The sequence below is a fragment of the Pleurodeles waltl genome, chromosome 2_2, assembly GCF_031143425.1.
Source record: "Pleurodeles waltl isolate 20211129_DDA chromosome 2_2, aPleWal1.hap1.20221129, whole genome shotgun sequence".
Classification (NCBI taxonomy): Eukaryota; Metazoa; Chordata; class Amphibia; order Caudata; family Salamandridae; genus Pleurodeles; species Pleurodeles waltl.
In genome coordinates, this window is record NC_090439.1 from 1174483544 (window position 1) to 1174510306 (window position 26763).

General features: G+C 47.2%; 1 protein-coding gene across 1 annotated transcript in view; it reads right to left on the minus strand.

Annotated features, from left to right (window-relative positions):
- Nucleotides 1–26763, minus strand: part of LOC138275070 (C-type lectin domain family 2 member L-like) — a 151369-nt gene that overhangs the window by 39820 nt on the left and 84786 nt on the right. The window contains exon 3 of the mRNA XM_069219068.1: nt 26337–26527. Within this exon, the coding sequence (XP_069075169.1) occupies nt 26337–26527 (191 nt within the window). The remainder of the gene's footprint in view (nt 1–26336; nt 26528–26763) is intronic.

Consider the following 26763-nt stretch of genomic DNA (forward strand, 5'->3'; position numbering starts at 1 on the left):
ACCAGGTTGCCCCTAAAATGGCGACTAAGTTCAGTATTTATTGGGCATGCCAAGCCCAAGATTGTAGATTCAAAAGAAGACCAGCACCAAAGAAGATCCAAAGCAAGAGAACTGTGGACCTGCTGCATCAAGAAAAGGCGACAAACCCTGCCTACTACACCCTGGACCCGAGAATCGCCGCTGTGGAGGAGCTGGACACTAGACTGTCCTCAAGAAACCCAGAGGACCTACAGGCTTCACCAATCACCCAAGATCTCTCTTCTGAGTGGAGGTACCACTGTGCAACCAACAAAGAACCAGCAATCCAGTGAGAGTCACTTTACTGACTGGCCGATATCTCTTGAACCAGAAGCTGCAACCAGATCTGACAACACACCGATGACTGCCAGGACACACCTCACAAGTGTGCCAAGATTGGTGCCCTCCAGAGTCGTGCTAATACCCCTGGTATTGGTCAGTGGATATCGGACACCAAGAGAACCAGCTCCCCCAGAGCTGAAAAAGGACCAGGAGGAATCCCCAGTCGAGGGACTTCAGGAACACCCTGGGCCTCCCACCAGAGTGCCATGTTGTCCTGTAAGCCGCCCTCCAATAGACTCACCTCTAGCTCCAAGGGTCTCAGTTGCGCACAGCTCCTGAATCAACAACTCAACCTGCACCCAGCCACCCAGCAACAAGGAACCCGCTGTACCCACAGGGTCCCACACCCCTTGTGACCTCGACACCCCAATGGGACTGCAAGGCACCACCTTTGAATCTGAAAGAACCACCCTTTTCCAAGTGGTCCCCCCAAGTGGCCCTGTACCTGCTCCAAGAGACTTTCCAACGCTGTTACCGCCGGAACCCGAGAGCCACCCAAGCCTCTCCAGCTGGCACAGTGTGCCCACCGATGGCCTGGACCAACCTGAAAAGCAAAACCTGGTAACATAATTGTACGATTTAATATAAGTGACTGCCTATTGATACCTATGGTGCGCAATTATGCACAGGAAGACTGCATTTATTAAAACTTCAACAATTCTTAACTACAAAAGTACTTAACCAATCTTAATGAACTTGATCCTAAAATTTATATAAAAACGCGAAGTATTTTTGTAAATTGGTCTCAAGTTATTCCTTTGAGTGTGTGTGGTGCATGATTGATACTGTGAGTACAACAAAAACTTTGCAGTTCTCCAAGATTAGCCTAACTGCTCAACCAATCTACCTAAAACATTTGAGCATTAGGTGAACTTGTTTTCACCTCTGGAAACCAATGTCTGGTTGCTTGGACCCCCTATACAGTGTGCATAGTTTGTACACTACATAAAGGGCCAGCCTCCTACACTGGTTAAACCTTTCTATCAACCTATTTGTTTGTGGATGCTATGGAGTAGTAAACTAAAGGTTACATCACATTCCTTCCACATGTGTTTTAAGTATGCAGACATGTAGTTACAACCTGCCTGATACCACCTCATTAGGGAACCTGTTAGAAAGTGGGTCTCTAGTTGGCAGAAGAATACAACCTTGTCCAAGTAGTGACCACAATCCAAGTCACGGTTAAGTCACAACACAACCCAAATCGTCCTGTGCTCACCCTCTGGTAGCATGGCTCAAAACAGGCAGGCTTAACTTAGAAGGCAATGTGACTCCACATTATCAAATCCCACCTACAACCACTACTAGTTCGATGTTGCTTGGGGGCAGTTTTAAAAGCACAGCTAGGGTTAGCGTACTCCAATCCAGATCACATTCAGAGTTTTCAGACACTTCTCCCTCAGTTTCAGGAAAATCAATCCTATATGGTAAGGAACATTATGCGCCCCCTACAACAGTGTCTGTCTCGCAAATGGTCTCAGCCACAGGGCCGCCTGGAAGATCTAGTGTTGTTACACCTCCAGACTCACCGTTCTCCATAATGGTGAAACACCAACAACCTCTTGAAGGGGTGGCCCTTTCTAGACTTTGTGTCTCACATCACATTGACCAAAGACACATTACAGACAGGTTGGGGTGCTCATCTCCAAGAGTTGATAGTTTAAGGTTCCTGGGATGCCATACACCAGTCCCTCCACATTAACTACCTGGAACTTCAGGCAATAGTCCTAGCACTGAAAGCTTTCTTTCCTCATCTGTCTCAAAAGGTTGATCTTGTCTAGATGGACAACATGACAGCTATGAAGACTGTACCCCATCTGTTTTTGTAAGTGGTACATGGCTATCACACCTGTCTCAGACCATATGTGATTCACCACCACATTCACCCGTTGGTGGAATATCTACTGGGAATGGACAACAATTTTGCAGACCTGCTCAATAGGATGCAGCAACAAGTCCACAAGTGGAGCTCCACCCACAAGTCCTCCAGTCATACTACAAAAGTTGGAGGACTCTTCACATAGACCTTTTTGCCCCAGCAGAAAATGTGAAATGTCCAAACCGCATCTAGGTATCCACACCCATTATCTAAGGGCAATGCTTTATGGATGAGTTGGCCAGGGATATCTGCCTACACTTTTCTGCTTGCTCCTCTCATTCCATTATTCCTTTTATGGTTTGTAGGATCAGGCAAACATCTCTCATCATGATCCTGTGGTTCCCACAATGGCACGCCAGCCTAGGTTCACCACACAAATATATCACTCAGTAGTCCAGCACAAAAAACTCCCCAACAGGCCGTACCTTCTAACCCAGAATCAAGGTCAAATCAGACATCCAATCCCCAAGTCACTGAGCCCTGCAGTATTGCTCCTGAGTTCGTAGAATTTGGTTATCTAGGTTTACCTGAAGAATGTGTGAACATTCAAGGAAACATGCAGACCCACCACTGGAGCTTGTAATGCTGCAAAATGTAAACATTTTGGGGGTTATTCTAACTGTGGAGGAGTGTTAATCCGTCCCAAAAGTGACGGTAAAGTGACGGATATACCACCAGCCGTATTACGAGTTCCATAGGATATAATGGACTCGTAATACGGCTGGTGGTAAATCCGTCACTTTTCCGTCACTTTTGGGACGGATTCACACCTCCTCCAAAGTTAGAATAACCCCCTTTGTTTGCTAATTCCAACCCATATGCATTGATCCTATAAAAGCCACAGTACAAGACATTGTTTGGTATCTGCTTTACTTGCAGAAAGCAAATCGTGCATACACTTCCATTCATGTACATTTCACATTTATAGCTGCATATCTCCAAAATAGAGAACACATTTCCTTATTCAGAATTCCAGTAATAAAAGCTTTTTTTTGGAAGGACTTAAACAAGTTATTCCGCCTAGTGTGTCTCCCGCCCCCTCATGGAACCTTAGCATTGTACTCCCTAGACTCATGGGTCCCACATTCGAACTACTTCACTCATGACCCCTTCAACATTTTTCATGGAAGGTGGTTTTCTTAGTTGCATCACACCACTCAGAAGCGCGAGTAAGTTCTAGCCACTAATCTTAGAAGAAACTTTCTTCCAAATTCATTGTGACAAAGAAGTTCTTCGTACGAATCCTAAATGTCTGCCTAAAGTGGTTTCACAATTTCATCTCAATCAGTCTATTGAGCTCCCAGCTTTCTTCTCACAGTCTTATTCCGTTACCGAAACAGCCTTTCACACATTAGATGTCAAAAGTTCTATGTAGCCAGAACTAAAAACTTTAGGAAAACCAAACAACTTTTTGTAGCCTTTTCCGCACCTTATAAAGGCAACCCAATATCCAAATTAGGCATAGCCAGATGGAGAGTCAAATGTATATAAACTTGCTACATTAAGGCCAAAAGACCTTTCCCTGTTTCTCTCATAGCACACACTACTCGAAATAAGGGAGCAGCTATGGCCTTCCTTGGAAACATTCCCATAGCTGACATTTGTAAGGCATCTACATGGCCTACACCACACACCTTCACAAAAACTACTGTGTGAATGTTTGAACACGCCAACAAGCCAGAGTAGGTAAGGCAGAGCAACATAACCTTTTCCAGTCAACTGGAACTCCCACAGGCTAGCCACCACTTCTACAGGGGAACTGCTTTACAGTCTATGCAGAGCAGTGTATCTACAGTCACAAATGTCACTGAACAGATTATGAGGGTCATTCTGACCCTGGCGGCCGGTGGCCGCCAGGGCCACCGACCACGGGAGCACCGCCAACAGGCTGGCGGTGCTCCAATGAGCATTCTGACCGCGGCGGTTCAGCCGCGGTCAGAAGCGGAAAGTCAGCGGTCTCCCGCTGACTTTCTGCTGCTCTTTGGAATCCTCCATGGCTGCGGAGCACGCTCCGCAGCCATGAGGATTCTGATCCCCCCTACCGCCATCCAGTTCATGGCGGGAAAGCCGCCATGAACAGGATGGCGGTAGGGGGGGGTCGCGGGGCCCCTGGGGGCCCCTGCCGTGCCCATGCCAATGGCATGGGCACGGCAGGGGCCCCCGTAAGAGGGCCCCGAAAAGTATTTCAGTGTCTGCCTTGCAGACACTGAAATACGCGACGGGTGCCACTGCACCCGTCGCACCTTCCCACTCCGCCGGCTCGATTACGAGCCGGCATCCTCGTGGGAAGGTCGTTTTCCCCCTGGGCTGGCGGGCGGTTTTACTGGAACCGCCCGCCAGCCCAGGGGAAAACTCGTAATACCCGCCGCGGTCTTTTGACCGCGGCGCGGTAATTTGGAGGGCGGGATCCTGGCGGGCGGCCTCCGCCGCCCGCCAGGGTCATAATGAGGCCCTTTGTTACTTACCCTGTAAGCATCTGTTCATGGCTTGTAGTGCTGTAGATTCATATGCGCCTGTTTGAAAGTGGGTTACTGGCAGTGGTAACTATGAACCTACCACTGGCACCAAGGCCACTAGCCAAATATAGGTTCAGTTCAGGTCCCAGTAAATTAGCCCCATGCTCAACCCTTGGTAGCTATAACCGAGCAGGCAGGCCTAACTTAGGAGACAAGAGTGTAAAGCATTCAAAAACACCAATACAGTAATAAGTGGGGCACAACACACAATACAAATCCCACACCAATTTATAAAAATAGGTCATATTTTTATGAGTAAGTAGACACCAAACTGACACAAATCCAATGTAGGGAACCAGAGATATGAATTAAAAAAGAATAATCACTTTCTAACGCTTAGAAACAAAAAGTGCCAACTTTACCAAAATTCTCGAAACTTCAGGAGGTGTTTACTGAAGTCCTCCTTGCAGGTACAAAACGTCCGAAACAAATCCAAGAGTCTGGAATCTCCGGGTGGGTCCTTGGAATCAGAGATATGAATTATGTAAAGAATAAACACTTCCTAGTGCTTAGAAACACAAAGCACCAATTTTACTAAATCTTTCCAAACTTCTGCAATCTTCAGGAGGCATTTCCTTAAGTCCTCCTTGCAGGTACAGAGGGTCCAAAACACAAATCCAAGGGTCTGGAATCTCCTGGATGGTCCTTGGAAAGTTAGACCACAATTCCCACAATGCACCTGGCCAAATCTTTAAACGTCACCTGGATGCACTCCAGGCTGGGGACTTTTGCTGGGGATGATGCGGGTGAAGCTCTGTTAACCTGTAGCTGCAGGGAGTCCACTCCTGAGTCCTTCTTGAAGCAAGGCACCGTCCCCAGGGCTGTAGTGCCAGATTGTGCAGCAGGCACAGTTCACTTAGAAGTGCAGGCCAAGGGTGCAGAATCAGATTCCAGCAGGGCAGTCCTTCTTTCTCTTGTAGTTTCAGGCAGCAGATCTGAGAGGGTATGCACCTCTCACATATTTATTACCAGCTCCTGGGCATCAGGAAGGGGGGCGTCCAACCAATAGAATGCAGAGTAGCGCCTAGATGCGTGACCACTTCCCTCTTCGTTCTTGCAGAATCCACAGCTTCTACCATCCGTGGCAGCTTCTTTACACCCTCAGCTGGCATTTCCTGGGCATCTGCCCACTCTCGACATTGTCGCGACTCTTGGACTTGGTCCCCTTGTTTCACAGGTACTCGGGTCCGGAAATCCACTGTTGTTGCTTTGCTGGTGTTGGTCTTCCTTGAAGAAACCCCCTATCACAACTTCTGTGCTCTCTGGGGGTTATAGATGCACTTTACACCTACTTTTCAGGGTCTTGGGGTGGGCTATTTTTCTAACCCTCACTGTTTTCTTACAGTCCCAGCGACCCTCTACAAGCTCACATAGGTTTGGGGTCCATTCGTGGTTCGCATTCCACTTTTGGAGTATATGGTTTGTGTTGCCCCTAGACCTATGTGCTCCTATTGCAATCTACTGTAACTTTACATTGCTTGCATTACTTCATTTTGCTATTACTGCATATTTTTGGTGTACATATATCTTGTGTATATTTGGCATCCTCATACTGAGGGTACTCACTGAGATACTTTTGGCATATTGTCATAAAAATAAAGTACCTTTATTTTTAGTATATCTGTGTATTGTGTTTTCTTATGATATTGTGCATATGACACCAGTGGTATAGTAGGAGCTTTGCATGTCTCCTAGTTCAGCCTAAACTGCTCTGCTATAGCTACCTTCTATCAGCCTAAGCTGCTAGAAACACCTCTTCTACACTAATAAGGGATAACTGGACCTGGTACAGAGTGTAAGTACCACTTGGTACCCACTACAAGCCTGGCCAGCCTCCTACAATTGTATAGACTAAAAAGCGAGAAACATGTTGACCTTGATTCAATAATAGTACAGGGGATCCTGAACATACATACACTACACTCTAAGTTGAGGGATTTAGTGACAGTTATTAATACATTTTTTCTTTTTCTGTTTTTTGGGGAGACTAGACCTTATCTTGCTCCCTCCCCTCACATCTGTTTTTAATCATGACACAGGTTAGATACCCTAATAAAATGCGTTTCACCTCTAGTCATTTTTAACAGCACTTCCTTTTCTTTTTGTATACCAATCCTACATCACTATATACACTGACCAGCTATTATCCAATGTCAAAAGATCTCCGGCAAAGAGACTCCTCGTGGGGCCCATTAGGCATTGCAGTGCCGGCCTGACGAGGAGCATAGCCCAATTATTAAGCATGTCACCAAATGGTGAGTGAGGCTCTTGTTCCAACAAGTTGGATTTCCAGGAACCTTTGAAATATAGGAATACGTTTTTTTAGTGGAACTGTGTATACCTTTTTAATTTACATGTTAGATGGGAGTATTTTACACAGGACCATGACTCTTTTTCCGAATCTCCCATATCTCTTTAGCCCCTCCTTTTCTTGGTTTTTGACGATTAGCAATGCCTCCAACATCATTACCGATCTCGTGGCCAGATACCCAGGTAGTACACATGACTTATACATCTTTCGCCACAGTGGGATTCACACAAGACTGCTAGCTGGGGAGTTTGGCGAAGTGTATCTACTGGGTAATGTAATAGTTGACAATGTTCCATTGATGTTATTGTGACGTCAGATATCAACAGTACTCATTTTACTCTCCGTTCGCTCCAAGAGACAGTGCATACGCAGTGCGGACCTATATACTGACGCCCTACCTGAACCCTGCAACGCCAGCAGAGAGGAGGTACAATGCTGCACACAGGGCAACCCACAGTGTGGTGGAGCACACCTTCCGACTGCTGAAGAGTCGCTTCAGGTGGATCCATAAGAGTGGGGGTGCACTACAGTACAGCCCAGAGACGACCTGCAAAATTGTGGCTACATATGCTATGTTGCACAACATTGCAACAAGACAGGGCATACCAGTTGAACCATTGGAGCCGGACTCAGATGAAGATGTTGATCCCTTACCACCCCTTCACCGATGTGCAGATATCACGCACAACCAGTTCTGAAGTAAGTAATGACAAAATCACTCCAATATTAAGTATTTCTGTAGTTAGCAACTTTATTACCTTGACTTCAGGTAGTGTATGTGTCAATAGGACATAGCCATGCACTATAGGCAAATGTGTGATTAGCAGTGTCACACTATTAGCATCATAGTATAACTGTAAAGCTACATATGACGGTAGTCCCCTGTAGCCCTCAACATTAATTCCTACGCCCACGCACTACACTTCAGTGCTCAGTGGCTTCACTGGCACCTCTTGTAGCGGGTTCATAGGCAGTACTGCGATGCCTAGGATCCATCACAGGGGCTGTAAGACTGCTGAGGCTAGAAAACTCCTCACTATCCCCACCACCCAGTTCGCTATTCATAGCGCTGCGTGCTGTCTGCATTGCATCGGCAACATTGACTGCAGTGTGCCATGTCCACCTGTATGCCCACAGCACGTCATGAAATTAAGACAGTTGAGCTAGCAAGCTGATTGAACTATCTGCAGAACCCATCAAACCTTCCCATGAATTGGTGATAGCGTCTATGGTGGCTGACACGCTCCTGCTGAATTCTCAGTGTAGAGGTCCCTAATGGCGTTTGTCAACTCCTTTTTGTTTTCGGCTGCTGTTTGCTGTCCCTCGTTCAGAGACTCCAACTGCTTGTTCATTGAGTACATCCATCTGCTTGTGCAGTACTCCCATATTGTCATTGTGAGACTCAAACTGCCTGTGCATTGCGCCCATGTTATGATCGATTGACACCAACTGCCTGTGCATTGACATCATGTGTTTGCATTGCAGGCGCTGCACTTTCAGCATGGAAGCTTCAAGGCTGCCAAAGAGTGATGGGCATTCTCCTTCACCTGTGCACTGTCTGCCTGCTTTGTGATGCCTCCTGAGGGGAGTTGGCTGATGCTGGGGCAGGGACTGCTGTCTTCCTGTGGATCTAGCCTCTGGGGGTGGTGTGGGGACTTCATCCGGCATTTCATCTGAATCCAGGTTATCCCCTTCGCTGTCAGACATTTTCCACCTCCTGTGCCGAGCTTTTTTTTGGCTATTTGGGGCAGTTCGGGCTTAGGCCCTCATAATTTTTTGTTCACATAAGTTTACCCACGCCAAATGTGCGTCCTTTTTTTCCAACATCCTAGGGATTCCAGAGGTACCCAGACTTTATAGGTTCCCCTGAAGCACACCAAGAAATTAGCCAAAATACAGTGAAAAGTTATTTTTTTTTTCACAAAATGGGAAAAAAGGGCTGCAGAAGGCAGCTCGTGGTTTTTTCCCTGAAAATGGCACCAACAAAGGATGTTGTGGTGGAAACATCACCATCTTCCCAGCTTTCAGGAAAAGGCAGACTTGAATTGGAAAACCCAATTTTTCAATCCAATTTTGACATTTTACTCAGACATACCCCATTGTTACTATTTTTTGTGCTTTCAGCCTCCTTCCAGTTAGTGACCGAAATGGATGAGAAACCAATGCTGGATCCCTGAAGGCTAAACATTTATGAAAAGTAGACAAAATTCTGAATTCAGCAAGGGGTAATTTGTGTAGATCCTACAAGTGTTTCCTACAGAAAATAACAGCTGAAATAAAAGAATATTGAAATTGAGGTAAAAAAACAGCCATTTTTCTCCACGTTTCACTTTGTAACTTTTTCCTGCTATGTCAGATTTTTTAAAGCAATATACCGTTAAGTCAGCTGGACTCTTCTGGTTGCGGGATATATAGGGCTTGTAGGTTCATCAAGAACTCTAGGTACCCAGAGTCAATACATGAGCTGCACCTTGCAATGGGTTTTTATTCTATACCGGGTATACAGCAATTCATTTGCTGAAATATAAAAAGTGAAAAATAGGTATCAAGAAAACCTTTGTGCCCATACTAGCATGTGAGTTACAGGGCATTTCTCACATAGACGTCTTTTTTACACACTGCCTTACATTTGGAAGGAAAAAATGTAGAGAAAGGCAAGGGGCAATAACACTTATTTTGCTATTTTGTGTTCCCCCAAGTCTCCCGATAAAAATTGTACCTCACTTGTGTGGGTAGGCCTAGCGCCCACGAAAGGGAATGGCTCAAAACACAACGTGGACACATCACATTTTTTCACAGAAAACAGAGGTGTTTTTTGCAAAGTGCCTACCTGTGGAGTTTGGCCTCTAGCTTAGTCGGCACCTGGGGAAACCTAGCAAACCAGCACATTTTTGAAAACTAGACACCTAGGGGAATCCAAGATGGGGTGACTTGTGGGGATCTGACCAGGTTCTGTTACCCAGAATCCTTTGCAAACCTCAAAAATTGACCAAAAAACACTTTTTCCCTCTCATTTCGGTGACAGAAAGTTCTGGAATCTGAGAGGAGCCACAAATTTCCTTCCACCCATTGTTCCCCCAAGTCTCCCGATAAAAATGGTACCTCACTTGTGTGGATAGGCCGAGCGCCCACGAAAGGAAATGGCCCAAAACCCAACGTGGACACATCAAATGTTTTCACAGAAAACAGTGCCTACCTGTGGATTTTGGCCTCTAGCTCAGTCGTCACCTGGGAAAACCTAGCAAACCAGCGCATTTTTTAAAACTAAACACCTAGGGGAATCCAAGATGGGGTGACTTGTGGGGCTCTGACCAGGTTCTGTTAGCCAGAATCCTTTGCAAACCTCACAATTTGGCCAAAAAACACTTTTTCCTCTCATTTCGGTGACAGAAAGTTCTGGAATCTGAGAGGAGCCACAAATTTCCTTCCACCCAGCGTTCACCCAAGTCTCCCGATAGAAACAGTACCTCACTTGTGTGGATAGGCCTAGCGCCCACGAAAGGAAATGGCCCAAAACACAACGTGGACACATCACATTTTTTCACAGAAAACAGAGGTGTTTTTTGCAAAGTGCCTACCTGTGGATTTTGGCCTCTAGATCAGCCGGCCCCAGGGGGGGCAGAAATAGCCTAAAATAAATTTTACCCCCCAAACCTCCCCGGGGAGCAACCCTTGCCTAAGGGGTCGCTCCCCCTGCGTGACATTGGCGCAAAAAACAAGATCCCCGGTGCCTAGTTGTTTCTGCCCCCCTTGGGGGCAGATTGACCTAAAATCTGCCAATTTGCCCCAAGGGGGGCAGAAATGGTCTAAATACAATTTGCCCCCCAGGGAAGCGACCCTTGCCTAATGGGTCGCTCCCCATCTCTAAAAAAACAAACAAACAAAAATTAGCCCTGGCGCCTAGAGGTTTCTGCCCCCCCCGGGGGCAGATCGGCCTAATAACAATAGGCCGATCTGCCCCCGGGGAGGCAGAAATGGCCTAAAATAAATTCCCCCCCCTCAATCGCTCCACCAACCCCCTCCCCCGGGGAGCGACCCTTGCCTACGGGGTCGCTCCCCTTGCGTGACATTGGCGCAAAAAAAAATCCTTGGTGCCTAGTTGTTTCTGCCCCCCTTGGGGGCAGATTGACCGAAATTCCGCTGATGTGCCCCCAAGGGGGGAGAAATGGCCTAACTACAATTTGCCCCCAAGGGGAGCGACCCTTGCCTAATGGTTCGCTCCCCATCTCTAAAAAAAAAAAAAAAAAAAAAAAAACACAAAAAAAAGTGCCCTGGCGCCTAGAGGTTGCAGATTGGCCTAATAACAATAGGCCGATCTCCCCCCAGCAGGGGCAGAAATGGGCTAAAATAAATTTGCCCCCCCGGGGAGCGACCCTTGCCTACGGGATCGCTCCCCTTGTGTGACGGCGCAAAAAGAAAAGATGCCTGGTGCTTAGTGGTTTCTGCCTCCCTTGGGGGCAGATTGACCTAAAATCGGTCAATCTGCCCCCAAAGCAGGCAGAAATGACAATTTGCCCCTCCAGGGGAGCGGCCCTTGCCTAAGGGGTTGCTCCCCATCTGTAAAACAACAACAACAACAACAAAAAAAATCCACGGTGCCTAGTGGTTTCTGCCCGTCTTGGGGGCAGATCGGCCTAATTAAAATAGGCTGATCCCCCTCCCAAGGGGGCAGAAAATGGCCTAAAATAAAATTTCCCCCCCAGGGGAACGACTCTTGTCTAAGGGATCGCTCCCCTTGTGTGAAATTCACACAAAAAAAAAACTCCCTGCTGTCTTGTGGTTTCTGTCCCCCTTGGGGGCAGATTGGCCTCATAAAAATAGGCCAATCTGCCCCCAAGTGGGGCAGAAATGGCCTAAATATAATTTGCCCCCTATGGGAGAGACCCTTGCCTAAAGGGTCGCTCCCCACTTCTAAAATCAAAAACAATAAAAAAAATAAAAAAAAGTATCCCTGGTGCCTAGAGTTTTCTGCCCCCCCCGGGGGCAGAAAAGGCCTTAAAAAAAATGCCTCTCCTGGGAGCGACCCTTGCCCAAGGGGTCGCTCCCTCATGCCAATTTCATTTACAAAAAATAAATCCCTGGTGTCTAGTGGCGTTTCAAAAGCCGGATTGCTTTACAATCCGGCTTTTGAAACGCTGAGAGAGACTTCAAAGGGAAGGAAATTCCTTTCCTTCCCTTTGAAGCCTCTCTGGCCTCCTCCACGCGATCGGAAGAGAAATGCTTTGCATTTCTCTTCCGGTCGCGCTGGAAGCTGAGCTTCTAGCACGATGGAGAAAGCACTTTGTGATAATCAGCGCGCGATCGCGCGCTGAGGTGGGGGTTGGGGTGGAAGGGGAAGGTCTTCCCCTTCCATCCCTGCCTTGGGAGGGTGGGGGGGAACCCCACAGAAGGAGCGCTTGTGCTCCCTCTGAGCTCTGTGCCCAGGACGTAATGGTTACGTCCTGGGCACACGAGCACTATGCCTCAGGACGTAATGGTTACGTCCTGGGCACACGAGCACTGTGCCTCAGGACATAACCATTACGTCCTGGGCACAGAAGGGGTAACACCCTTCCCCTGCGGCTACTTTGTGCAATACATTAAGACTCACTGGTGTTTGAGTCGGACTGTGGCTGTGTATCGACATCCCCCACATTTCCACATTCTGCTGCAGCAAGGCCCAGGACATCTGCAACGACAATGTGCATCAAGTCATTTATAAATGTATCACATAATATTGCACAATAGTCATAAATGTACACTAACATCGTATCACTGTGAGTTGTGTGTGTTGTTCCTCTGTGTGGCAGAACACTAACTTCCTATATATGTGGTATTAGCACTTTAGGGGTGTGGACACCACTCCCATAAGGCATTGCTGCATTGTATGTAAGATGTGGCCTGGACTACTTATCACAATGCATCAAGCTCATAGCTATTTTCTATTGGGCATTTGTACATGCACGTATGGGGATACATATCATTATTGGCCTTACCTTTGCTGGTGCTGGGTGTCCCTGAGGTGTCCATGTCAGTGTTACCACTGACAGCTTCAGGAAGCAGCGTGGACTCCACCATGTCTTCCATTGGTGTGGACGGTGTCTGGGTGGGTGGTTCTCTGGTGCGCCTTGCCTCCTTTAGCCTGCTAGCCACCCTCTGTTTGGCATGGGAACGCAAGTCATACCATTGATTGCGTATCTCCTCAACAGAGCGCTGTGCAACACCCACTGCGCATATTTTGGTCTGTATTTCTGACCACAGTTTCTTCTTTTCACTTTCAGGTACCTGGAGTGAGTTCTTCGCAAAAAGTTTGTCATGGTTCCTGACCACCTCCTTAATGAGCACCTTCAATTCCTGCTCACTGAATTTGAGCTTGCACTTCCTGTCTCCTTTCTCCTTCACATTCCCATCATTGGGCATGTTGATCTTTGGTCCTGCTTGGCTCACAAAGCTGCCTCCCTGGTGCTGGGCTGTGTCTCTCTGCCTGCTTCTGTAGGTGTGGCTCCTGGAAACAGCATGGGTTGACTCACTTCCTGGTTGTGATGTCCTCAGGCTGTTCCGGTTTGGCGTTTTCGCAATTTGCGAGTTTCAAATACTGATTCGCAATTTTTGGGGGATTCGTTATTTGCTCATCGCAAATTGCGTTTGCGAATTTTAATAAACCGCTATTACTGACTCACGATTTTGATACATAACATTTTGCATTTCTAAAATAGCGATTTCTTAACACTGCAAACCAGGAGCTTGATACATCTGGCCTATCCTTCCTTAAAGAGTAGATTTTCTATTACTACGTCTGTAGGAAAGTACCATCTTGCCTGGCATGTTACCCCCATAGTTCACTGTATATATGTTGTTGTAGTCTATGTGTCACTGGGACCCTGCCAGGCAGGGCCCCGGTGCTCATAAGTATGTGTCCTGTATGAGTTCCCTGTGTGGTGCCTAACTGTCTCACTGAGGCTCTGCTAACCAGAACCTCAGTGGTTATGCTCTCTCTGCTTTCCAAATTTGTCACTAACAGGCTAGTGACTAAATTTACCAATTCACATTGGCATACTGGTACACCCATATAATTTCCTAATATATGGTACTGAGGTACCAGGGTATTGGGGTTCCAGGAGATCCCTATAGGCTGCAGCATTTCTTTTGCCACCCATAGGGAGCTCTGACAATTCTTACACAGGCCTGCCAGTGCAGCCTGAATGAAATAATGTCCACGTTATTTCACAGCCATTTACCACTAGACTTAAGTAACTTATAAGTCACCTATATGTCGAACCTTCACCTGGTGATGGTTGGGTGCAAAGGGTGCAACGTTACTTAGTGTGTCGGCACCCTGACACTAGCCAAGGTGCCCCCACATCGCTCAGGGCAAATTCCCCTGACTTTGTGAGTGCGGGGACAACATTACACGTGTGCACTGTACATAGGTCACTACCTATGTACAGCGTCACAATGGTAACTCCGAACATGGCCATGTAACATGTCTAAGATCATGGAATTGTCCCCCCAATGCCATTCTGGCTGTTCTGGCATTGGGGGGGACAATTCCATGATCCCCCGGGTCTCTAGCACAGAACCCGGGTACTGCCAAACTGCCTTTCCAGGGTCTCCACTGCAGCTGCTGCTGCTGCCAACCCCACAGACAGGTTTCTGCCCTCCTGGGGTCCAGGCAGCCTTGGCCCAGGAAGGCAGAACAAAGGACTTCCTCTGAGAGAGGGTGTTACACCCTCTCCCTTTGGAAATAGGTGCGAAGGCTGGGGAGGAGTAGCCTCCCCCAGCCTCTGGAAATGTTTTGATGGGCACAGATGGTGCCCATCTCTGCATAAGCCAGTCTACACCAGTTCAGGGATCCCCCAGCCCTGCTCTGGCGCGAAACTGGACAAAGGAAAGGGGAGTGACCACTCCCCTGACCTCCACCTCCCAGGGGAGGTGTCCAGAGCGCCTCTAGTGTGTCCCAGACCTCTGCCATCTTGGAAAAAAGAGGTGTCTGTGGCACACCGGACTGCTCTGAGTGGCCAGTGCAGGTAGGTGACGTCAGAGACTCCTTCTGATAGGCTCTTACCTCTCTTGGTAGCCAATCCTCCTTCCTTAGGTAGCCAAACCTCTTTTTCTGGCTATTTAGGGTCTCTGCTTTGGGGAATTCTTCAGATAACGAATGCAAGAGCTCATCAGAGTTCCTCTGCATCTCCCTCTTCACCTTCTGCCAAAGGATCTACTGCTGACTGCTCAGGACGCCTGCAAAACCGCAACAAAGTAGCAAGACGACTACTAGCAACCTTGTATCGCCTCATCCTGCCCACTTTCTCGACTATTTCCAGGTGGTGCATGCTCTGGGGGTAGCCTGCCTCCTCTCTGCACCAGGAGCTCTGAAGAAATCTCCTGTGGGTCGACAGAATCTTCCCCCTGCAACCGCAGGCAACAAAAGACTGCATCACCAGTCCTCTGGGTCCCCTCTCAGCACGACGAGCGTGGTCCCTGGAACTCAGCAACTCTGTCCAAGTGACTCCCACAGTCCACTGACTCTTCGGTCCAAGTTTGGTGGAGGTAATTCCTTGCCTCCCCACGCTAGACTGCATTGCTGGGTACATCGTGATTTGCAGCTACTCCGGCTCCTGTGCACTCTTCCAGGCTTTCCTTCGTGCACAGCCAAGCCTGGGTCCCCGACACTAACCTGCAGTGCACAACCTTCTGAGTTGGCCTCCGGCGTCGTGGGACTCCCTTTTGTGACTTCGCGTGGACTCCGGTTCACTCTTCCTCCAGGTGCCTGTTCAGGTACTTCTGCGGGTTCTGCCTGCTTCTGTGAGGGCTTCCTGACTTGCTGGACACCCCCTCTATCTCCTCATCCAAGTGGCGACATCCTGGTCCCTCCTGGGCCACAGCAGCATCCAAAAACCCTAACCGCAACCCTTGCAGCTAGCAAGGCTTGTTTGCGGTATTTCTGCGTGGGAACACCTTTTCAAGCTTCACCGCGACGTGAGACCTCCATCCTCCAAAGGGGAAGTTCCTAGTCCTCTTCTTTCTTGCAGGACTACAAGCTTCTTCCAACAGGTGGCAGCTTCCTTGCACCCTCAGCTGGCATTTCCTGGGCTCTTGCCCACTCTCGACATTGTTGCGACTATTGGACTTGGTCCCCTAGTCTTACAAGTACTGAGGCCTGGAAATCTACTGTTGTTGCATTGCTGGTGCTTGTTCTTCCTGCAGAATCCCCCTATCACGACTTCTGTGCTCTCTGGTGGTAGTAGGTGCACTTTATACCTACCTTTCAGGGTCTTGGGGTGGGCTATTTTTCTAACCCTCACTGTTTTCTTACAATCCCAGCGACCCCCTACAAGCTCACATAGGTTTGGGGTCCATTTGTGGTTCGCATTCCACTTCTGGAGTATATGGTTTGTGTTGCCCCTATCCCTATGTGCTCCTATTGCAATCTACTGTAACTTTACACTGCTTGCATTACTTTTCTTGCTATTACCTGCATAATTTTGGTTTGTGTACATATATCTTGTGTATATAACTTATCCTCATACTGAGTGTACTCACTGAGATACTTTTGGCATATTGTCATAAAAATAAAGTACCTTTATTTTTAGTACTTCTGTGTATTGTGTTTTCTTATGATATTGTGCATATGACACCAGTGGTATAGTAGGAGCTTTACATGTCTCCTAGTTCAGCCTAAGCTGCTTTGCCATAGCTACCTTCTATCAGCCTAAGCTGCTAGAAACACCTTTTCTACACTAATAAGGGATAACTGGACCTGACACAAGGTGTAAGTACCCCTGGTACCCACTACAAGCCACGCCAGCCTCCTACATTGGTTGTGCAGCGGTGGGATAAGTACTTGTAACAACTTACCACTTTGTCATTTTGTACTTTTCATAAGAGAATAATATACAAAACAAGTTCAGTGTATGTACACCTAACCGAAAAGTTTTGCTTTTCTCCTCTTACACTTTCTACTAAGTGCTGAAAAGTACTCTAAAACTTTTTAAAAGTTTCCAAAAGTTTTTTTTCTCTGTTCTTTAAAAAGTTCAGAAACTTTTTCTTCCTTCTCACTGTCTCTAAACTTTTTGTTATCATGTCTGATGTAGAGTCTGCTCTTAAAATGGTCAATACTACTTATGACAATTTGAATTACAAGAGCTTAAGGAGTCTCTGCTTAGATAGAGGTTTAGTGAAAGGAAAGAACCCCACAAAAGAGTTTCTATATAACATGCTTATTGTGAATGATGAGTCCCAAGCAGGCATTGCAAATGAGAAGTTAATACATGGCTCCCATTCTGACTCAGGGGATCTCCTTGAGGGAGGTGGGGAGGGTTCTGTTCCAAATCTGCCACCTAGCAGACCACCTAGTAATGCTGGTAGTAATAGAAGCTCCCATCATAGTAGGGGTGTTTTTTTTTCCTGGAGGCCAGGTTGTTAGAGTCCAGTCAGTTAGGGACAGATCTCCCTCTGTTGTTTCCAATTTATCTTCTGTGTCCAAGAATTCCCAACCCACCCACTCTGAAGACAACATGTTAGAAAGGGAGCTCAAAACGTTGAGTGGAAGAGACCAGACTGAAGCTTAAACAGCAACAGCTGGCTCTAGATAGGGAATCCTTAGACCTGAAGAAGGAGAGACAGAGATTGGGGTTAGGACCTCATGGTAGCAGCAGTAGCAGTATTCCTGATAGTAATCCTGTTAGAGAGCATGAATCCAGGAATCTGCACAAGATAGTCCCCCCTTACAAGGAGGGGGATGACATCAACAAGTGGTTTGCTGCACTTGAGAGGGCATGTATGGTACAGGGGGTCCCTCAAAGGCAGTGGGCTACTATATTGTGCCTATCTTTCAATGGAAAGGGTAGGGATAGGCTCCTTACTGTTAGAGAAAGTGATGCTAACAATTTTGCAGTTTTGAAGGATGCACTCGTGGATGGATTTGGCTTAACCACTGAACAATACAGGATTAAGTTCAGAGACACCAGAAAAGAGTCCTCACAAGACTGGATAGACTCTGTTGACTGTTCAGTGAAGGCCTTGGAGGGGTGGTTACATGGCAGTAAAGTGTCTGACTATGAAAGCCTGTATATTCTTATTCTGAGAGAGCATATTCTGAATAACTGTGTGTCTGACTTGTTACACCAATATCTATTGGACTCAGATCTGACCTCTCCCCAAGAATTGGAAAAGAAGGCAGACAAATGGGTCAGAACAAGAGTGAACAGAAAAGTTCATACAGGGGGTGACAAGGATGGCAAGAAGGATGGTAAGTCTTCTGACAAGGGTGGGGACAAAAGAAAAACTGAGTCTTCATCAGGCCCACAAAAATCCTCTGGTGGGGGTGGTGGGTCCAAACCCTCTTCAAATTAAGTTAAAAAGCATTGGTGTTATTTGTGTAAAGTCAAAGGCCATTGGACAACTGATGCCAGTTGTCCAAAGAAAAACACCAAAACTCCCACTACCACAACCCCTACTGCAAATACTAGTGCCCCTAGTAATAGCAGTGGTGGTGGGAGCAAACCTACTAATAGCCAATCCAAGGGAGTAGCTGGACTCACTTTTGGTAATTTAGTTGGGGTTGGTCTTGTTAGGGAGACCACAGAGGCTGTGTTAGTTTCTGAAGGTGCCATTGATTTGGCCATCTTAGTTGCTTGTCCCCTTAATATGGATAAGTACAAGCAACTTCCCCTAATAAATGGTGTTGAGGTTAAGGCCTACAGGGACACAGGTGCCAGTGTTACCATGGTGATAGAGAACCTGGTACACCCTGAACAACACCTACTTAGTCACCAGTACCAAGTGACAGACGCTCAAAACAACACTCTTAGCCACCCCATGGCTGTTGTGAATCTCAACTGGGGGGGGGGGGGATTACTGGCCCAAAGAAAGTTGTGGTTGCCTCAGATTTACCTGTAGACTGTCTACTAGGGAACGATTTAGAGACATCAGCTTGGGCAGAAGTGGAGTTGGAGGCTCATGCAGCAATGCTAGGCATTCCTGGGCATATTTTTGCTTTGACAAGGGCTCAGGCCAAAAAGCAAAAAGGACAGGGTAACATGGATCCTGGAACAATGGACCAAGTGCTCCCTAAAGCTAGGGGTAGTAAGGGTAAATCCCTACCCACTATCCCTCCCTCTACAGATGATTCTCCTTCTGAGGAAGAATAATTTCCTCCCTGTGCAAAACCTTCACCAGATGAGCTGGCAGCAGACACTGCTGAGCTTTTGGGTAGAGGGGGGCCAGCCAGGGAAGAGCTGAGTGTGGCACAGCAATCCTGTCCCACATTAGAGGGTCTCAGACAGCAAGCTGTCAAACAGCAAAAGGGGGATGTCAGTGACTCACATAGAGTTTACTGGGAGGACAACCTCTTGTACACAGAGGCAAGGGGCCCAAAACCTGGAGCAGCCAGGAGATTGGTCATTCCCCTGCAGTACAGAGAGTTCCTCCTAACTCTGGCACATGACATTCCTTTGGCTGGGCATTTGGGCCAGATCAAAACACGGGAAAGGCTTGACCCCCTGTTTCACTGGCCTAGGATGTCAGAGGACACTAAAGATTTTTGCAAATCTTGCAAGCCAGTGGCAAGACTGGTGGTACACCAAGGGCTCCCCTTATTCAACTAGCTGTGGTTGGGGTCCCCTTTGAAAGGGTAGGGGATGACATAGTTGGCCCCCTTGACCCTCCTACTGCTTCAGGCAATAGGTTCATCTTGGTGGTTGTGGACCATGCCACAAGATATCCTGAAGCAATTCCTCTAAGGACCACTACAGCTCCTGCAGTGGCAAAAGCCCTCCTGGAAATCTTTTCCAGGGTGGGTTTTCCAAAAGAGGTTGTATCAGACAGGGGTAGCAACTTTATGTCTGCATACTTGTAAGCTATGTGGAAGGAATGTGGTGTAGCATACAAATTCACCACACCTTATCATAACAGACTAATGGACTGGTAGAGAGGTTTAATACAACTATAAAAGGAATGATAATGGTACTCCCTGAAAAACTCAGGAGGAGATGGGATGTCCTGTTACCTTGCCTCCTTTTTGCTTACAGGGAGTATAGGAGGCTGTCCTGGCTTGTAGTGGGTAACAAGGGGTACTTACACTCTGTACCAGGTCCAGTTATCCCTTATTTGTGTAGAAGAGGTGTTTCTAGCAGCTTAGGCTGATAGAAGGTAGGCAGAGCAGCTTAGGCTGAACTAGGAGACATGCAAAGCTCCTACTATACCACTGGTGCCACATGCACAATATCATAAGAAAACACAATACACAGATATACTAAAAATAAAGGTACTTTATTTTTATGACAATATGCCAAAAGTATCTCAGTGAGTACCCTCAGTATGAGGATGCCAAATATACACAAGATATATGTACACAATACCAAAAATATGCAGTAATAGCAAAAGGAAGTAATGCAAGCAATGTAAAGTTACAGTAGATTGCAATAGGAGCACATAGGTATAGGGGCAACACAAACCATATACTCCAAAAGTTGAATGTGAACCACGAATGGACCCCAAACCTATGTGAGCTTGTAGAGGGTCGCTGGGACTGTGAGAAAACAGTGAGGGTTAGAAAAATAGCCCACCCCAAGATGCTGAAAAGTAGGTGTAAAGTGCACCTAAAACCCCCAGAGAGCACAGAAGTTGTGATAGAGGGATTCTGCAAGGAAGACAAACACCAGCAAAGCAACAACAGTGGATTTCCGGACCTGAGTACCTGTGAAACAAGGGGACCAAGCCCAAGAGTCGCGACAATGTCGAGAGTGGGCAGATGCCCAGGAAATGCCAGCTGAGGGTGCAAAGAAGCTGCCACCAGATGGTAGAAGCTGTGGATTCTGCAAGAACTAAGAGGGCTAGAAACGTACCCTTTGGAGAATGGATGTCCCTGAACCGGTGTAGACTGGCTTATGCAGAGATGGGCACCATCTGTGCCCATCAAAGCATTTCCAGAGGCTGGGGGAGGCTACTCCAGGGAACACGTTTCCAATCTTCATCACGACGTGGGACCTCTGTCCTCCAAAGGGGAAGTTCCTAGTCCTCTTCTTTCTTGCAGAACTCCAAGCTTCTTCCAACAGGTGGCAGCTTCCTTGCACCCTCAGCTGGCATTTCCTGGGCCTCTGCCCACTCTCGACACTGTCGCTATTATTGGACTTTGTCCCCTTGTCTTACAGGTACTCACATCCTGAAATCCACTGTTGTTGAATTGCTGGTGCTTGTTCTTCCTGCAGAATCCCCCTATCACAACTTCTGTGCTCTCTGGGGGTAGTAGGTGCACTTTACACCTAGCTTTCAGGGTCCTGGGGTGGGCTATTTTTCTAACCCTCACTGTTTTCTTACAATCCCAGCGACCCCCTACAAGCTCACATAGGTTTGGGGTCCATTCGTGGTTTGCATTCCACTTCTGGAGAATATGGTTTGTGTTGCCCCTATACCTATGTGCTCCTATTGCAATCTACTGTAACTTTACACTGCTTGCATTTCTTTTCTTGCTATTACCTGCATAATTTTGGTTTGTGTACATATGTCTTGTGTATATAACGTATCCTCATACTGAGGGTACTCACTGAGATACTTTTGGCATATTGTCATAAAAATAAAGTACATTCATTTTTAGTATATCTGTGTATTGTGTTTTCTTATGATATTGTGCATATGACACCAGTGGTATAGTAGGAGCTTTACATGTCTCCTAGTTCAGCCTAAGCTGCTTTGCCATAGCTACCTTCTATCAGCCTAAGCTGCTAGAAACACCTCTTCTACACTAATAAGGGATAACTGGACCTGGCACAAGGTGTAAGTACCTCTGGTACCCACTACAAGCCAGGCCAGCCCCCTACAACATCCAATAGGATAGTACATTTGTAAACATTATTTAGGACAATATATTTATGTCAGACAATACTCTGTACTCTATAGCATTATCATTTTATCACTTTTTCACTGTTATCTCTCATCACAAGAGATACACAAGTTTGTCATTCAACATGTTGAAGCAAAGAGAGATCATAAGAGATATGGAAATGTTTACTCCAAGATCTATGTTTTAGATAAGATGTGGTCACCAAGAAGATGTTTGCTTCTTCTAGTTTTCAACACCATATCTGAGAATATTTTTCTTTGCATCCTAACAGTTTCCATGGTGGTCAGTTCTGTTGCTCTAAGCTGTACTCTTCCTGCTCTCTTGCCTCAATCGGGTTTTCCTAAATCCCTCATGTGAGAAAGTAGCCTCTTTCTAGCCTTGTTACCCCCACTTTTGGCCTGTTTGTGAGTGTATGTCAGGGTGTTTTCACTGTCTCACTAGGATCCTGACAGCAGGACCCAGTGCTCATAGTGAAAACCCTATGTTTTCAGTATGTTTGTTATGTGTCACTGGGACCCTGCAAGTCAGGACCCCAGTGCTCATGAGTTGTGACCTATATGTATGTGTTCCCTGTGTGATGCCTAACTGTCTCACTGAGGCTCTGCTAACCAGAACCTCAGTGGTTATGCTCTCTCTTTACAAATTGTCACTAACAGGCTAGTGACCAATTTCACCAATTCACATTGGCATACTGGAACACCCTTATAATTCCCTAGTATATGGTACTGAGGTACCCAGGGTATTGGGGTTCCAGGAGATCCCTATGAGCTGCAGCATTTCTTTTGCCACCCATAGGGAGCTCTGACAATTCTTACACAGGCCTGCCACTGCAGCCTGAGTGAAATAATGCACACATTATTTCACAGCCATTTTCACTGCACTTAAGTAACGTATAAGTCACCTATATGTCTAACCTTTACTTAGTAAAGGTTGGGTGCTAAGTTACTTAGTGTGTGGGCACCCTGGTACTAGCCAGAGTGCTCCCACATCGTTCAGGGCAAATTCCCCGGACTTTGTGAGTGCGGGAACACCATTACACGCGTGCACTACACATAGGTCACTACCTATGCGTAGCTTCACAATGGTAACTCCGAATATGGCCATGTAACATGTCTAAGATCATGGAATTGCCCCCTCTATGCCATCCTGGAATTGTTGGCACAATCCCATGATCCCACGGGTCTGTAGCTCAGACCCGGGTACTGCCAAACTGCCGTTTCAGGGGTTTCACTGCAGCTGCTGCTGCTGCCAACCCCTCAGACAGGTTTCTGCCCTCCTGGGGTCCAGCCAGGCTTGGCCCAGGAAGGCAGAACAAAGGACTTCCTCAGAGAGAGGGTGTTACACCCTCTCCCTTTGGAAAAAGGTGTGAAGGCAGGGGAGGAGTAGCCTCCCCCAGCCTCTGGAAATGCGTTCATGGGCACAGATGGTGCCCATTTCTGCATAAGCCAGTCTACACCGGTTCAGGGACCCCTCAGCCCTGCTCTGGCGCGAAACTGGACAAAGGAAAGGGAAGTGACCACTCCCCTGACCTGCACCTCCCCTGGGAGGTGCCCAGAGCTCCTCCAGTGTGCTCCAGACCTCTGCCATCTTGGAAACAGAGGTGCTGCTGGCACACTGGACTGCTCTGAGTGGCCAGTGCCAGCAGGTGACGTCAGAGACTCCTTCTGATAGGCTCCTTCAGGTGTTGCTAGCCTATCCTCTCTCCTAAGTAGCCAAACCCTCTTTTCTGGCTATTTAGGGTCTCTGCTTTGGGGAATTCCTTAGATAACGAATGCAAGAGCTCATCAGAATTCCTCTGCATCTCTCTCTTCAACCTTATGCCAAGGAATCGACTGCTGACCGCGCTGGAAGCCTGCAAAACTGCAACAAAGTAGCAAAGACGACTACTGCAACTCTGTAACTCTGATCCTGCTGCCTTCTCAACTGTTTTCCTGGTGGTGCATGCTGTGGGGGTAGTCTGCCTCCTCTCTGCACTAGAAGCTCCGAAGAAATCTCCCGTGGGTCGACGGAATCTTCCCCCTGCAACCGCAGGCACCAAAGAACTGCATTACCGGTACACTGGGTCTCCTCTCAGCACGACGAGCGAGGTCCCTTGATTCCAGCAACTCTGTCCAAGTGACTCCCACAGTCCAGTGACTCTTCATTCCAAGTTTGGTGGAGGTAAGTCCTTGCCTCCCCACGCCAGACTGCATTGCTGGGAACCGCGTCTTTTGCAGCTACTCCGGCTTCTGTGCACTTCCGGTGGAAATCCTTTGTGCACAGCCAAGCCTGGGTCCACGGCACTCTAACCTGCATTGCACGACTTTCTAAGTTGTCCTCCGGCGGCGTGGGACTCCTTTGTGCAACTTCGGGTGAGCACCGTTTCACTCCTCTTTGTAGTGCCTGTTCTGGCACTTCTCCGGGCGCTGCCTTCTTCTGAGAGGGCTCCTTGCTTTGCTCGACGCCCCCTCTGTCTTCAGACGCAATTGGCGATATCCTGGTCCCTCCTGGGCCACAGCAGCACGCAAAAACCCTTACCGCACGATTTGCATCTAGCAAGGCTTGTTTGTGGTCCTTCTTCAGGAAAACACTTCTGCACGACTCTTCACGAAGTGGGACATCCATCCTCCAATGGGGAAGTTTCTAGCCCTTGTCGTTCCTGGAGAATCCTCAGCTTCTACTGCCTAGTAGCAGCTTCTTTGCACCCACAGCTGGCATTTCCTGGGCATCTGCCCATCTCCGACTTGCTTGTGACTTTTGGACTTGGTCCCCTTGTCCCACAGGTACCCTCCACTGGAAATCCATTGTTGTTGCATTGCTGGTTTGTGTCTTTCCTGCAGAATTCCCCTATTACGACTTCTGTGCTCTTTGGGGAACTTTAGTGCACTTTGCACTCACTTTTCAGGGTCTTGGGGTGGGCTATGTTTCTAACCCTAACTGTTTTCTTACAGTCCCAGCGACCCTCTACAAGGTCACATAGGTTTGGGGTCCATTCGTGGTTCGCATTCCACTTTTGGAGTATATGGTTTGTGTTGCCCCTATCCCTATGTGTCCCCATTGCATCCTATTGTAACTATACATTGTTTGCACTGTTTTCTAAGACTATACTGCATATATTTGGTATTGTGTACATATATCTTGTGTATATTTGCTATCCTCATACTGAGGGTACTCACTGAGATACTTTGGCATATTGTCATAAAAATAAAGTACCTTTATTTTTAGTATATCTGTGTATTGTGTTTTCTTATGATATTGTGCAAGTGACACCAGTGGTACTGTAGGAGCTTCACTCGTCTCCTAGTTTAGCCTAAGCTGCTCTGCTAAGCTACCATTATCTATCAGCCTAAGCTGCTAGACACCCTATACACTAATAAGGGATACCTGGGCCTGGTGTAAGTACCCCTTGGTACTCACTACAAGCCAGTCCAGCCTCCTACACCTCACTATGTGCTTCTCCTCCTTCTTCAGTGGGTATGGGGGATGCCAGAGTATGAGGTGAGTGGTATACTTGACTCCTTCCTGCAGCAAAGAATATTGCTGTATCTTGCTAACTTAGCCTACTGATCATTCCTGAAGACTTGCCTCTTCTGTCCTTGCACTCCACCTGGCCTGGTCCCCTTTTTCCAGTGTTGGTTCCCTTTCAAACCCAGAGATGTTTCAAGAGACACTCTCAAGACCTATCTTGTGCCTCTAGCTGACTTCCTGCTGTAGCATGTAGCCATGGTTTAGGGTAAGTGCACATCTGAAGGGTCCCTCAAACATCAGTGGTTGTGGTGAGCTACCTGGACACCAGAGTGTCTTGGTGAAGAATGACACATGGGGTCCTGAAGGCGGTGGAAACAACCTCACAGGGACAGGGAACAAGACATGAGGTATAGGAAAGGCCATCTTAGCTTAACACTCTGTCTAAAATAGTAGCCCAGGTTTGATTTCCGATGGGTATTATCGAAGTGTTTCCAATCCAAGGGTGGATCCTATGTTTCTTTTTGGGGTCAACATGACCTGGGATAGTACATAAATAAAATTAACTGTTAACAACATTTCTGCAAACATTGCAAGTTGGTGAGTTCTTCTCTCTTTGCATAGTTCACAGCTCAACTTCCTATGTCAATAAACTAAACTTCAGATGTGCCAAACATTTTGATTTGTAAAACAAAAAATATATCACAAAGTCAATGATAGTGCAAGCAAAAAGCAAGCAATTGTGTTTAAAGATTTTTTGGGGGGTGGGGGCAGTGTTGATGAAAGGATGTTTATTCATTCCACAAACTTGCTTAAAACCCTGACTAGAAACACCAAATTGTTCATATAAGTGTGTGTTACCCAAAAGCCGGTAGTGGGAGAGAATGCATGTGCAAGGTTTGAGTTGGTAGGTCAACAAATTGCTACTGCCTAGGGGCCCAAAAATCCTACACAGCTTTGAATGCAGGTGAGTGGTCCTAAATATACTGTTCGCTTGTTTGTCCTTACCAGGTCCTCCTGGGTGTCGAAGAGCGCGAGGGACCCCCTATGTGAGGAGCAGAACCTCTGGCTCTCGTCCCAGTCCCCTTCCTTTCGATACATCACTGAGAAGAAAAAACATTTGTTTCCACTGTAGAGCCAGTCCATGGGGCAGGACTCTATGCGAGAAGGCCCTGGAGTGTCCCGTGATAAACAGTGTCCTAAAGGCAGAAAGTGTGATATAATCAGCAGCAGTAAGATACAAACACATGTAACGAAATGATGGCCAGGTAGTGGCAGTGCAAATCAATACGTGCAGTGTGCAAGCAAACCACAACACGCAGCACTTGATTACAGTGCACAGCTTTTACATGAAATCATTAGTATGAACAGATAAATATGAACCGGTCATTCACTGCAGTGATGTCAGAGTGCTGTGAAGCCCTAAAGTGCCCAC